Below are 13737 nucleotides of genomic sequence, written 5' to 3'. Positions count from 1 at the left end.
CGTGGCACGATTGCAAGCCCTTCCATGTCATTTGACCAAGACTGTGGGATTGAAAAAGCACTATAAATGTAGTTTTCTACTCTATCAGCGCAGTTACTATTAATGAAAAAAAGTAATGTGTTAGTCAAAAGGAAGTAACTTTACATTACTTAATAAAACCTAATTAATTACTTAATAGTAATTAGTAAGTAAGTAAATACAGGGCTAGTATTGTCAATCCCAATATTGATACGTTACAATACATCAGATATCAATCATTGAATTGCCAAATTTCAATTGATTAAACAATTATTTTTTTATGTATAATAGCTAAATATCAAGACTTGTTTTTTTCCCCCATATATGATGTCAATTTGTTTTTCTTAAAGTGCACAGAGTGATCACCGGGGAACTTTTAAACGGTAATGTATTTACACATAGGACTATAAATTCCATTAAAAAACAAATCACACTTTGTGTATGCTGTTGGACAGGTACACAATTGAAAAAAACAAAAACGAAAAAAAACATCCTATCCACTGACAAACTGAAAAATGACATCATGCCTTCAAGTTTTACCAAAATAAAGTGTACAATATTCACAATGCTCGAAGACAAACAAACAAAAAACATTTGTTTTACTCATTTTGTTCCATGTGGGACTCAGTTATTTTCTTGTCTTCATCATGTTTAAGTAAGCTGACCTCAGCATCCAGCAGTGAACTCCCAGCAGCATGTTGTCCCTCACCAGAAGCTTTCATCGCTCTACTCTTTTTGGGCTGCCCTTTTAGTTTTTGCTTCTTTCTGGCAGGTGGGGTGTATCCATAATTGTTGTAGACACTCATCACTTTTATAACCGTCCGACTGGACACGTCACATAGCTTGGCCGAGTCGCGCACTGACATGCCTCCCAGTTGAGTCCCAACTATTTGGCCGCGCTTAAAGTCTGACAACTCATTCATGTCTGGATCCAGCGGTGAATCGAGTGTTTTTTCCTCTGGAGTGAAGTCCTTTGTGGTTGAATTCTCTTCTCTGGAAGTACAGATTGTGCAAGGTCAGGATTGACTGTGGATGTCTGGATGGAGTACACAAAAGTACAGTTACGTTTTACATTAGCTATACATATAAATCCATCACATTAAATTATAGCATTGCAGAGATATTAATTTTATTCAGTATTTGAAGCAAAAGAAATCAATCTTTTATACTAGACAGATAAAGTAACTAATTAGCTCTCACAATAATTCTGTCATCAACTGCTGTTGATACTCTTGGTTGACCTATTCGATGTCCGTTGCTTAGTACACCAGTAATTTATTTATTTATTTTCAGGACATTCCAAATTGTTGCATTGGCTATGACCAATGTTTGTGCAATAGCTCTGATTGATTTTCTCAGCTTCAAAATGGTTTGCTCTTCTCCCGTGGACAGCTCTCTGGTCTTTGTGTTTGTTTAACAGCAAATGCAGTCTCCACAGGTGAACCCCAAAGCCAAAAGCAATCACTACCTAATGTTTAAGCCACGGGTCACCAACCTTGTTGAAAGAGAGAGCCATTTCTTGGCTGCTGATTAGTGCAAAGGTCTACCAGTTTTATACACACTTCTGAAATGTCACATTTGCTCAAATTACCATTATATCTATTATTCATAATTATTAATAGAATTTTCTGTTAAGACACTAATCATGTTCATTTTGTAAAGGTAATTAGGTAACAGATACACATCACCCTAGAATATTTTATTTCTGTAAATCTCCGTCAGTGTTCACATTTTAAAATTGAGAAAACCACAATGCCCCATTACTGGTGAGGGTTTTTTTTATTTTTATTTTTTTAATTAAACATGCATGCAGGCTACTCATGTGGTCCTTGGAGCAACTTTTTATTCACGTGTTCCAATACTTTAGCTCACTTGAAAAGTAGGTGGGTTCAAACTAAAGGTGCACTGTCTTGAGTTTAATTTTATTATTTCTTATGACACATCTAGTATCTAGATGTAAATAAACACCATTAGCTAAAAGTTGGAACTTCTTCAGCATACAATACAACATACACAAAGGAAGTTCAATAGCCGTTCCAATACTTTTGGAGGGTAATGTACATCATCTGCTGAATTAAGTTTTACACTAGTTGAATAAGAACACTAAAATACTCTAAAGATAGACACATTTACCAAAATGTTTTGATGCATCATTCCCAATTCACTATTTATTTCCAAGCAGTGGAAAAGCTGATCACGAGCTTCAGTCAAAAAACACGCCAAAGCCAAAAAATAAACTACACTTGGAAGACGACAGAAAAACTCAAAGATGTAATGCTTCACACTTACCAAAGCACCTTGTGCGTGTATTTTTTCCAAGCAGTGTAGAATACAGGAAGGAATATAAACAAACCACCTTTATTCGCGGTGAATTTTCCGGCTACGGCTTTTCAATGTAAACATTTCACTGGAGTCGTTTCCTGTGTTGAGCATTCACGACGACATACTCGATAAAACTGAGTTGAGACCTCCGACTATGATTAAACAAAAAAATAACAAAAAAAAAAACTACATTTCTGCGAATCCTCTCAAGATACCAGCTTGTACAAAGTGCCACGAATGTGTTTTACTTCGAAAGTTCAACTTCTGGGTTCGGCTTCTCCTTGAAAGCACCCAATGACGTCTCTGCATTTGGGGCCAGTAGGGCCTGGCCCCACTAGATAGCGCTGTTGAAATTATTCAGGCCCAACATAATTGCGACTATATATATATATATATATATATATATATATATATATATATATATATATATATAAATAAATATACACATATATATACACACACACACACACACACACACATATATATATATATATATATAAAATATTGTGTACAGAATAATCATGCGCAACGAATACCAATTAAGTTACTTCGTTAATTTTGTTATAAACATTTATGGGTAATACAAAGGCTTTCCCAAAGCCAAAGTCAATTGTCGAACGTATCTCAACAGGACCGAAATTGTGCCTGCCCATATGAGCGCATGCTTAAAAGAGGGCATATTCAAAACTGTTTTCAGTCGACGGTGTGGTAAATGGGGCCACCCTCCAATTAAAATAACGGAATGATATACGTGGCGTGACGTCAAGACGCAATCATCACGCTCAGTTTTGGCGGATGGCAGTCTACAGTATGCTAGGTTGGGTTTCGTCAGGAGCGAAAAGACAATAATAGCAAACAAACATTTGTATGAAATATGTTTAGCACTTTGCCACTTGAGCAAAAAATACAAATTAAACCGCACGAGTCAGTGGATATTAACATGCCATGGATAATCTTCATAGAGAGTGAGAGTCGACTTCGGGAAGAAACAGGACGTCACTGCTCGAGTCAACAAGCAGCCAATAACATCTGGCCAACTGGAAATAAAATCAAGTTTGAAACCGAATTGAAGCCCTTGTACAGAGTGGCATGATGACAACACCGTCTCTGCTGCAGTTGATGACAACCTACAGGATGGCATATCCAAAACTGTGCCAATGCTCAAAATTTTCAAAACACCAATGACCACAGCTGAGTCTGAGAGAAACTTAAGAGGATCAAGACATTTACAAGAAACACGATGGCGCAGCAGAGATTAAATGCGCTGGCTCCGTTGTCCATTGAAAATGAATTTTTTCATCAATTATTGGACTTTGACAGACAGGTTATTGACAAGTTTGCCAAGAAGAAAGATTGACCTGCATTATTTCTATTCAAGAAATGAACAACACTGGTGAGTAGCATTTTTATTATTAAGCATTCAAATGTTTTATTCATAGCCTTAATTGGAAAGGCTACAAATTGGAATGGACTGTGGTCTTGAATCAAATAAGAATTTGACTTTGCGTGACATCACTTCTGGCACATGTTTATCAAATTCTAAAAAGACAATTCACAGGCTGGATCCTTTTGACACCTTCTAAGGTTCCTCATCAAACCTCTGAGGACCACATAAATTGTGGCAAATTTATACAGGATTAATGCAAATTTGCACCCCAAGTGCTGTCAAGTCGCGCCAAAAGGGACGTCATGCCACCGAAAATGATGCATTGGTGGACTCAATATATGAATTTGGACAGCCACTGTCATGGTTTGGTGCCAAACAGCTTTTTGTACATACATTTCCCCCAATAAACATTCATTAAAACACAAATTACTGTATTTAGAAACAGGATCATCTCTCGTCAGTGATCATATTTCCTTGTTACCTGGTACTGTTAACCCAAACTTAATGCATTTACGTTTTGTAACCAGGATCCTTGCTGATATGAAACAGGAGCGCGATGTAGCAAAATGGCCCTTTATTCCAACATTTTAAAACATTACAAAGACATACAAAATCTTAAATGAAACTGGAGACTTTCACAGCGTTTGCCCCCCTAAACATCTAAACGGTTATAACGGTAATTATTTGACAGCGTTTTGCCATAAGGCATCCCAGTGCATTTCCATTTAGCCAATCTGATGTCAAGCCTAAACAAAAACAAAAGATAAAACATTTACTCATGTCCTAAGAGAGTTTGTGTGCTCTGCAACACCGGAGCATCATTGATGAAACCTTGCATGAAGTTATACGTCAGAGCCAAAAGTGGACTCAGTGGCTCGTGCTCAACAATTACAAAGAGCACAAAGGCGATTACAACAAACACCACAAACTGGATCTGGATTGGGACCATTCTGCGCTCCATTTCTCTTCTCTCCAGAGTGGTGGGGCTGATTGGAGGGTTTGAGGCATTTAACTGTATGGGCCTCCCGGCTGCACCCTTGATGGGCCTCCGACAGGTGGCGCTATAACAAAAGAATGCAAGCGTGAAGAAGATCACCCATAAACATAAAAGTTCACATTTTTAAACGCTTGTACAGAAGCCTAGTCAATTAAAAAAATTGGACTTGCGATAGGAAGAGCACAAGTTTGAATCCCATTGTTGGACATCCCCACAACTTAGTAAGATACTGAACAATAAAACACCGGGCCCATGGTTTTGAAGGTGAAAAACAAATTATTTACTACTAACAAAAATGTTAGGGACATTTGTCTTTCAAGTAAAACTTCTGAATTAATCTAAAATGCAAGTGCAACTTTTACATTTAAACTTATTTTTGTTTCTCTAAATTTTACTGCTTGTCTAACTCATGTTTCATCAAATTTGGATTCTGTTCTTGTGCTAATTGAATGAAGCATCGTTTTCCAACGTCATTTAGAAGGCTGCAGTGTCCAATTGTGTCTCTTAGAATTTACCTCATCATTGTTCTTGTAGGCTTAATGTTAGGAAGCAAGTCATCTTTCATGGTATCCTGTGGAAGAAAAATATCTAATTACAAACAAAAAAAATAGGTTGAGCTAGAGACGCTTTTAAAAGGAAGTCCCCAAAGCATACAGAAAAAACAAGATTTCTATCATAAAATCAAGCAATATTAGTAATCTAGTAACGCAAGCGTTAACCATTTTTTAGTTAAGATAACGCCACGCTATAGAAGCCTGCAAATAGGACGGATGCACCTCTGTTTCCCTGTTAGAAAAGGACTCTTCAGGAGTGAAGTTCTGAGACTGCCCCTTTTCCGCTCCAAGCATATCCAACTAAAAAAGAAAAAAGGTACAAAAGACTGCATGTTCCACTTCAAGTCCAAGTGGGATGATCACTACTTACCCTGTTGGACTGAGTCCAAGGCTTGGGTACATTGCTCTCATTCAACTCGCCGTCTGCAATAGGAGACATCCGTTTCTCCATCTGTTGTTTCGCGTGATTAAAGTGGAAAATCATTGCATTAGCACTCCAGAGGTGACTACTTGAAACAAACCCACCCAAAGGACAACATACCTTCTCAACCATTTCAGTGATGCTGAAGTTCTCTGAGGAACAGTTTGAATCTTTGATTGATCTAGAGGAGACCTGCCAGATTCAAGGGTATTACAATCTTTTACAGACCAACGTCAAAATTAAAGGAAGATGAGTACAGTGCATAAAGCCACAGAGAAGCCTAGCCAGTGATAAGAGTTTTCGCCTCGCTGAAATAAGCCTCTTTTGATGGCAACATCTCATCTCATGCAAGGGAGCCACTGTTCACTGCACCCCCCAGAGTGTGCTTTCGTTTCCATGATGACATAGCGCAGTAAAACTAGAGGAAAAAAATTGACCCCTGCCCATAAATGTAAATTCAAAGTATATTTATTTTACACCCATGGAGGTCATCGCTTCATCACCAAACTATACTTGTTAACGTGTGGATCAATACTTGCCAATATGCAGGTAGACTCGGCAAAATAGTCTAGTCATAGGAATAGGCTACATGCATACAATGTCTGGTTTTTTTCCCCATCACTGAATCAATGTGCATCACAGTTTTACCGTCTGCATTGAGCTAGGACTGACTTTTTCTCCATGGACAGCAATTTCCATACAGTGGTGATTGTCTTAAAGTGCTTTATAAATACACTTGAGTTGCGTTAGCAAAGACTTGCTCCCAAGGCAAAAGAAACCCACACCATGCAGAGTAAAATGTTTGAAGTATTATAAAATTATTTCAAAATGTACCTTTGATCCTAATGGGGACTGTTGATCCAAGGCTGATGCTCCACTTGTCTCTTTGGAATTCGGAACAGTGCTGGCACTTTGCAATAATTTTGAAACCTTCTCCAAAGTCGGCTTGTGACAAAGTTGAACATTTCTTGAGGCACAAGCTACAAAGCGCTATAACACAGACAAGAATCAAATCGGTTTGAAAATGGAAAAAAAAAAAAAAAAGAAATATTGTATTTACTACAAAACACCCGATATACATGAAAAAGGATATTGTCTGCATTTATTTACCAGTCTGGACGAAGGTAAAAAGCACTGCTGATAAACGTGTCCATCCTGAGAGAGCACGTCCACCTGTGGAGGAAGGAAGTCCTTGTCATCATGAAACATTATTCAGTCTCATCACCACAGCTGTTATAAAAACACATTTGAAAAGATTCTGGATTTTTAGCATCACGTAAAACACACGTGTAATGGCCAAGTGTCCCAATACTTTTGTCTACATCATGAATGTCAAACTTCTCTCCCACCTGACTCCATTCTTGCTCTTCCAACTGTTCATCTTCCTCGTTTGATCCTTTGAAAATCATGATAAAGGATGCTTATCCAGCATAATGATGCGATAAAAACAAAATAAAATAATGTTTAAGCGATCATTCAGTACCCGAGTCCTTGTCGCCATTGCTCTCGTCGTCCGACTCCTCGGGACAAAACACAACTTTCTCCGCTACTTTTGAGGTGTCCTGTTTAGCCTGTAGTCTCCTCAGCTTCCTCTCATACACGGCCCTAGTGGAGCCTCGCACACAAAAACATTCTTACTGCAGACTTCGGCCAATATTTCTCATTAAGATTCATTTAGTATTCACTGAGAAACATATCCTCAAAAGAGTGCTCACAGTGTTGTCAAAAAAAAAAAAAAATAAGACAACCTTACCCACTATTGGGCCAGCTTTGACCCCGTACACAAGTAATGCAGCTTTGAGGTCGTCATCAGTCAGCATCTTCACGTTATGTTTCGGCTGTCCATCTTTTGGCTTTTCTTCCTGCAAAGCAGTGGGAATAGAAATATCTAAAGAAACTCCTGTATATGAAAATATGATTATTATCTAGGTGGTGCATCCAAAAAAAAAAAAAAGAAGGGATTTCTCTAACGCAGTGCACAAACAGACTGACAATCGGATGAAATGAGAGCATGTACCAGCCTTCTGATTAAAATTAGAAAAGGTTATCGGATATTCATTGCAAGATCATCCAGAATGAACATATTCTGTAAAGACGAGTGATTTTCTACCTTCCTGATCGAAACCCAACAATAGCCAATCAAGAAGTGATGAAGCACTTGCAAGTATGCCAGGCTCCAATAGAGGAGCAACCGGTTGGTTTAAGTGCGAGATTATTTATAGTTAATGAAAACTAAACAAAAAGAAAATCTACAATTAAACTAATTTTTGTTAATGAAATGAAAAAAAAATGCTTATAAAGTAATGAAAACTACATATTTGTAAAATGAACGAATATACATCTTTGTCAATTAATATATACATTTTGTTCTTGACAATTACTCCATAAACAACCCATGTCATAAAACTAAAATAATTAAAACTAAAATGAGGCTTGAAAAAAAAACTTGCTCTAAAAATTAATTAAAACGAAGTAAATTAAAATCAGCAAAAGCCAAATTGAAATAAAAAATGAATAGTAATAATAATAAATAAGGAAAAATCCCAAACTATTATTACCCTGGATGAGCGTTTGTATAAAGTGTCTCCTACGTTCACTTTCACCACAATAAAAATGCCAACATTTTGCAACCGCATTGTCGTTACCAGATCAGCGAACAGTTGGCCTACCCTCTTTATTTCTTTAACCATTAATTTATGAAACAGATGAATGACGCTCACCATGGTGGGCGGACCACCAAGATGGACTGTATTTTAGACAGCATGCATTAAACTAAGCTGCACACGTTCTCCATGATGCCGAGCTGGTTGTTGTGATTTGATGACATCGCTTTGAAAGCTTTGTGACATGGAAATGATGACCTAAGAGTACATGTCATTGACACTCCAGCCCATATCCTGACAACACGGCCGTATGGGATATTGATGACCATGATGGAAAGTGTGAGCTTTGTCAACCATAAAAATACGTTCACAGCCTCCATAACTGAGGGAACAATTCAATTGATTGAAGGAAAACAGGTGCAACTACTTTAGCCAGTTTGTTTGGTTGGTTTTATTTGTCATTTTTGCCTTATTTGTTAGAGTTGTCACAAAGCTTCATGAGCAAACCTTTTGAGGTAATCGTGCATATGATTGGATTCCAGTTTCAAGGAGAAACTGGTTCTCTACGCGCAGACTGAGGTCTTGATCTCAAAAAGTCTATCCATGGCAATGCAAAGGTGCGTGTGATTTGCTATCGTTCATAATTTTGTCGTTGACGGTCTAATTTTAACATTAACATTAGTTACAGAAAGAAGAGTCTTGAATTGTTTTTCATGTTCATAAAAAACAGTGGTATGCTTCACTGTCTTTTGTTGAGTGTGTTCCATTTCATTTGCGCTTTGTTTTCACTAGTGATGAGACACATTCTGTTGACATTTTGGAGCATATCTTGGGTGATCCAGGAATTAATTTATTAAGTGTGTATTGAGTTGTGAGTCATTATGACAACATTTCGTGTCAAGAAGTGGTTCACGTTTGGCCGTGATTAATCTGCGTATAAAGTGTAATGGATCCCCTGCATTTTTTGTATTTTTGTGGTCATGTTGCTGAGATGGCCAATTTTCTAGTGGCCAAGATGATTATTTATTAATTTAGTCTCATTAAATCTAAAAAATGAATTAAGTTCCCCGTCACACACAATGTCCAATCTATTGTAAACAGTGCAACAGTTTTAACATCAAAATTACAACCCTAACCCATACATTAATCATAAACACTTTTGAAAGACTTTCTGGCCAGCAGGGAAAAAAATCCTTGTGAATCAGTTGCCATCCAAAACGTCGAGGCTTTACAAGTATTCATTTGCCCATCACTAGTTTTCAAGAGTGTCTGATTGTACCAAGCTGCAATAAAAAAAAAACAAACAAAAAAAACCTCACCTGTTCATTGAGCTGATGGACAGCTACAAGCTTATAAAGTATTCCAATTCAGAATTCCAAAAGGTAACATTTGTTACACACGCCACACTATTTATCAACTCAGCCAATTAATTTATCGATGCAATCAAGACTAAATAAAACACTCACTGTAACATATTTAGCTCCGTCCTCGTTTGAGAAAGCAACTGTGCTCCTCTGGTAGAAATATTTCTTGGACAAGTAGTCTGGTTCTTTCACCTCGGTCGCCTTCGAGAGAAAAACGGGGTCCCTCTTCAACCCTGGCATGTCAAATAAAAGTCAGATGGGTAAAAATGACAAACAAAAAAACTAAGTCAGCAACTCTCCCGCTTGGCTCTTGCTCATTCAACAACAGCTGTGAATAATGACTTGATTGACAGCTGCTTTAAAATGCAGGCCGTCGTTAACATGGCGACGCGTGTAAAAGGGAGAACGTTCATAAATTAGCATCATGTTTGGGAAATATGGATGAAATATCCAAAATAAAATGAAAAAGTGAAGTTTGATGAAAAGTTGGAAGTGGAAACATGACTGTCGAGGATATTAAGATTTTGGGTGATATTCAGGACAAACCTAAAATGTCCTACAACCTTGACAGATGATCTTAATTTGCCCTCTAAACCAATAAGACTTTTTTCTTGTTTTTACTTAAAAGGTCTTCTACTTCTCTTCCTTTTTGACTATTGCAGTTTGTTGCAACCTGCTGATAACATTTGACACTGTAAACTCAGAGCCCACTTCCCTCAAAGAACATCTCGTGTTTGAAGTCTTGAAATGGCAAACGAGTGCAGTTGATCAATTGATAGGCGTAATTTTGTTTTCATGATTTCAAAATGGACAGCATGAATAAAACTTACATCTTAGCTAGTGAAGCTTTTCATTTAATGTCACAATAACCACAAACAAGAGCAACATCAAAACAACATTGCTTCAAAATCATGTGAAAAGTGCAGTCGTGAAACACGTCTCTGTGGTTGCAATGACAACTACGGATCACGTAATTTGATAGACCATGTGGAACTCTAATACCAATATTTGTCAGGCTGACACAGAAAAAAAATGAAAACAATTATCTTCCTGGTCTATTTTTTTCACTCGCAGTTATAATTTAACAAAAGGGTGAAAAGGTGGCTTAAAAAAAAACTAAATTCCTGGCAATTTATAAAATACAATTTGAATGAAAATTACGGGAATTTATTTTCACATATGATAAATCCCTCTGAAGTCATATTTCATTTCCAAACACACGCTACAAATTTTTTGTCAAAACTTAGAAAGCAGAATTGAGTTCAGTGTTCTGATAGCAGCAATCTCATGCTGACCAAAGAGAAAAAAAGCCTCAAAATACACTTTCACAGTGACTACAGGCCGAATAAGAATTACTCAATACCAAAAAAACATAAATAGTTGTACCGAAATAAGAAGGCATTATAAATATAGGCAGTGCCACAACATGTGGGCTATGTATGATGAAATGGCCAAATGCAGTTCTTTTACTCCTTTTGTTCTGCATCAGACTCGTTTTTTTTCTTGTCTTCATCACGTTTGAGTAAGTTGACGTCAGTGTCCGTTGGTGAATTCCCAGTGGTGCCTTCGCCCTCACCAGGAGCTTTCTCTACTGTACTCTTCTTGTTCTGGGTTTTGACTTTTGGGTTCTTCCGAGCCAGTGGAGTGTGTCCGTAATTGTTGTATACACTCATCACTTTAATTACTGTCCGACTCGACACGTCACACAGTTTGGCCGTGTCACGCACTGACATGCCTCCCAGTTGAGAGCCAACTATTTGGCCTCGTTTAAAGTCTGTCAACTCGCTCATTTCTGGATCCAGTGGTAAATCGGGGAGATTTTATTTTTCTCACAAAGTCCTCTTTGGTTAAATTTTTTCACTGGGGCGTAGATTGTTTGAAGTCAGGCTTGATTGTGGATGTCAGGACCGAGGACAAGAAAATGTCCAAAGATGAAGTCCGGCTTGATAGTGGATGTCTGGAAAGAATACAAGGAAATGTACAAAACAATGACATCTCCATTTAAAAGAAGATGCTAACATTGAAAAAACTGAATGGAAGATGACCAACCAGCTATGAGACGTTTTGCAAATGATTGGATAATCTCTGTCAATCCAAGTGTGACGTCATCAAAAATTACCGATCGGTGATGTACACAAATGCGCGTCTGTCCAATAAACACACACAAAAAAAAAATCCCTCCTGTAATTCGAAACTACAGCGAAAGCCTAGACGAATATAGTAAAAACTTGCTGCATTAAATGTGTGCCTCACATTTTTTAATAAGCAAATATTTGGTGATGTAACAATTTAGAGTTATTTTCCTTCATTCAATTCAATACGTATATGTGTCTGATAGTCGGGACCATCTAAAGTTAACGTTTTGTAACGCTGAATATTTTTGAAGTTATTTTTCAACTGGTGAAGACATCAGTGCAGCATTGACTTGCAATTTGGACGTCTGCGCATTCAGGTTGATTGTGTTTAGACAGCGGAAACATAACCATATCAGTGTCATATGAAAAGTACATGGAAATAACACAAATGTGTCCAAATTAAAATCAAAGGAAAGATATTTATTTATCAGCGGTTCCATTCTCCATGGTGATTAAATTGCTCTTTTACGACAGTAAATCAAAGCCTATATGTTGAAAACAAAGGCTAAAATGGACGGTTCAAATTCATCCGGATCGCGCATGACTCAACGTAAAGGAACATTTTACAGAAATTTAAGGGAACAATCCGAAAGTTATGTGTTTGGTGCGTCATTTTTTAGAATCAATCTTGTGATGCTAACGGGAGAGCTAACCGCGACCCAATCCAAATATTTAATGTAAAAGCATGATAATTCGGCTCACATTAAAAAAAACAAACTCAACTAAACCGCGCTATGATTCTGGCGTGCCGTACCAAAAGCAAGATCTGGTCGATAGAATCCGTTTCAGCGGCGTAGCTGGAAAAAGATATAAACAAAACAAGCGTAAAGGTGGCGCACAACGCGACGTACCATCAGACTAAGTTGCCACAGTGGCAGGACGACTTCCGGCTACCGCTTTTCAAAATATAAAAGCATCGTGCGCACTATGTGTATTGGAATCGTATTACATTTTGTATGTTCACAGTTCATTTTGTTTCACTTCCGTCGCCGTTACAACTAGTGCTGCTGGTCTTTTACAAAGTATAACTAGTGCTATACAACTACTAACAAACTGTTTAGTACTACTATTATTATTGATATTTCTAATGCTACTCCAACAATTACTACTCACTATCACTAGTATACTTGTATTTACTGCAATTACTTCTACTACTTGCTACAGTTTTGCTACTATTGCTCCGAGTGCTACTATCATTAATATACTACAATTGCTTTGACTTCTACTGGTTGCCACTGCAGCTACGACTACAACTACTACGGATGATAATAATAACGACAAAAATAATATAAAAACAACAACAATAATAGTCAGAATAACAAAAAATAATATAATAACAATAAAAACAGGAACAATAATAGTTGTAATAATAATGATAATAATACTAATAATTAGAGTTGTTTGTATTATATAAGCGATAATAATATAACAATCAACACTTGCATTACTTACATTAATATTATTATTGTTATTATTATTATTATTATTATTATTATGAGGCTAAAATCAGATGATGGATGGATTATAATACACTGTTCATCATCACAAAAATATTTTATTTATGAAACCCCTAGTACGTTATCTCGCTAGACCACTAGAGGACAGCAAAGATATTTGAATAACTGCAAGTCACAGAAAGAAGAGAGTGTTTTTGTTTTTGTTGTTTTTAAAGCCTATTCCTTATAGTCGAGAAGTTGCAGGTTTTAACCTCATCTTGGGACCTCTTATGTGATTGTGCATGTTCGATAGTGCTTGTGTTTTTTTTCTCAAGGTCTTTCAGCTTCCTCCCACATTTCCAAAACATGTATATTTTATTAATTGAAAACTATAAATTTTAAATATGAAATGCTGTGTAACCTGTGACTAAATAATGATCAGTCACTGCGTCTCCCCCAAAGTCAGCTGGGACCTTAATGAGGAGTGCGATGGAAAAGTA

At 37.1% G+C, this 13737-nt stretch overlaps 1 protein-coding gene and 1 long non-coding RNA gene across 3 annotated transcripts; both read right to left on the bottom strand.

Annotated features, from left to right (window-relative positions):
- Nucleotides 1-4286: 4286 nt before the first annotated feature.
- LOC148339997 (lamina-associated polypeptide 2, isoforms beta/gamma-like) lies at nucleotides 4287-10010 on the bottom strand. Of its 2 annotated transcripts, none has more exons than XM_088291060.1 (11): nucleotides 9769-10010; nucleotides 7453-7561; nucleotides 7183-7314; nucleotides 7049-7095; nucleotides 6810-6872; nucleotides 6534-6689; nucleotides 5820-5891; nucleotides 5649-5729; nucleotides 5501-5578; nucleotides 5240-5295; nucleotides 4287-4788 (listed from the first exon to the last, which is right to left on the bottom strand). In XM_088291060.1, exons 1-11 carry the CDS (start codon nucleotides 9904-9906, stop codon nucleotides 4500-4502), a joined length of 1221 nt encoding a protein of 406 aa, XP_088147186.1. In that variant the 5' UTR covers nucleotides 9907-10010; the 3' UTR covers nucleotides 4287-4499. The 2 variants fall into 2 exon arrangements, with proteins under 2 accessions (XP_088147186.1, XP_088147187.1); XM_088291061.1 differs by having other exon boundaries at nucleotides 9622-9769.
- A 1448-nt stretch (nucleotides 10011-11458) lies between these two features.
- On the bottom strand, nucleotides 11459-12677 carry LOC148339996 (uncharacterized). The gene is made up of 3 exons (XR_015842541.1): nucleotides 12556-12677; nucleotides 11716-11812; nucleotides 11459-11623 (listed from the first exon to the last, which is right to left on the bottom strand). It is a non-coding gene; the product is annotated as an uncharacterized LOC148339996 (long non-coding RNA).
- Nucleotides 12678-13737: the final 1060 nt, after the last annotated feature.

Source organism: Idiotropiscis lumnitzeri, chromosome 3, assembly GCF_059441095.1.
Source record: "Idiotropiscis lumnitzeri isolate Australia: NSW breed Sydney's pygmy pipehorse chromosome 3, RoL_Ilum_1.0, whole genome shotgun sequence".
Lineage (NCBI taxonomy): Eukaryota > Metazoa > Chordata > Actinopteri > Syngnathiformes > Syngnathidae > Idiotropiscis > Idiotropiscis lumnitzeri.
This window is presented reverse-complemented; position numbering and strand designations above follow the sequence as displayed.

What these genes read in the sequence shown, in the direction of transcription:
- LOC148339997 (XM_088291060.1), bottom strand. Translation starts at nt 9,906, where the DNA reads ATGCCAGGGTTGAAGAGGGACCCCGTTTTTCTCTCGAAGGCGACCGAG. An exon ending in ACGGAGCTAAATATGTTACA is followed by an intron (nt 7,562 to 9,768) that starts GTGAGTGTTTTA and finishes ACTGCTTTGCAG; the next exon opens with GAAGAAAAGCCAAAAGATGG. An exon ending in CAAAGCTGGCCCAATAGTGG is followed by an intron (nt 7,315 to 7,452) that starts GTAAGGTTGTCT and finishes TTTGTGTGCGAG; the next exon opens with GCTCCACTAGGGCCGTGTAT.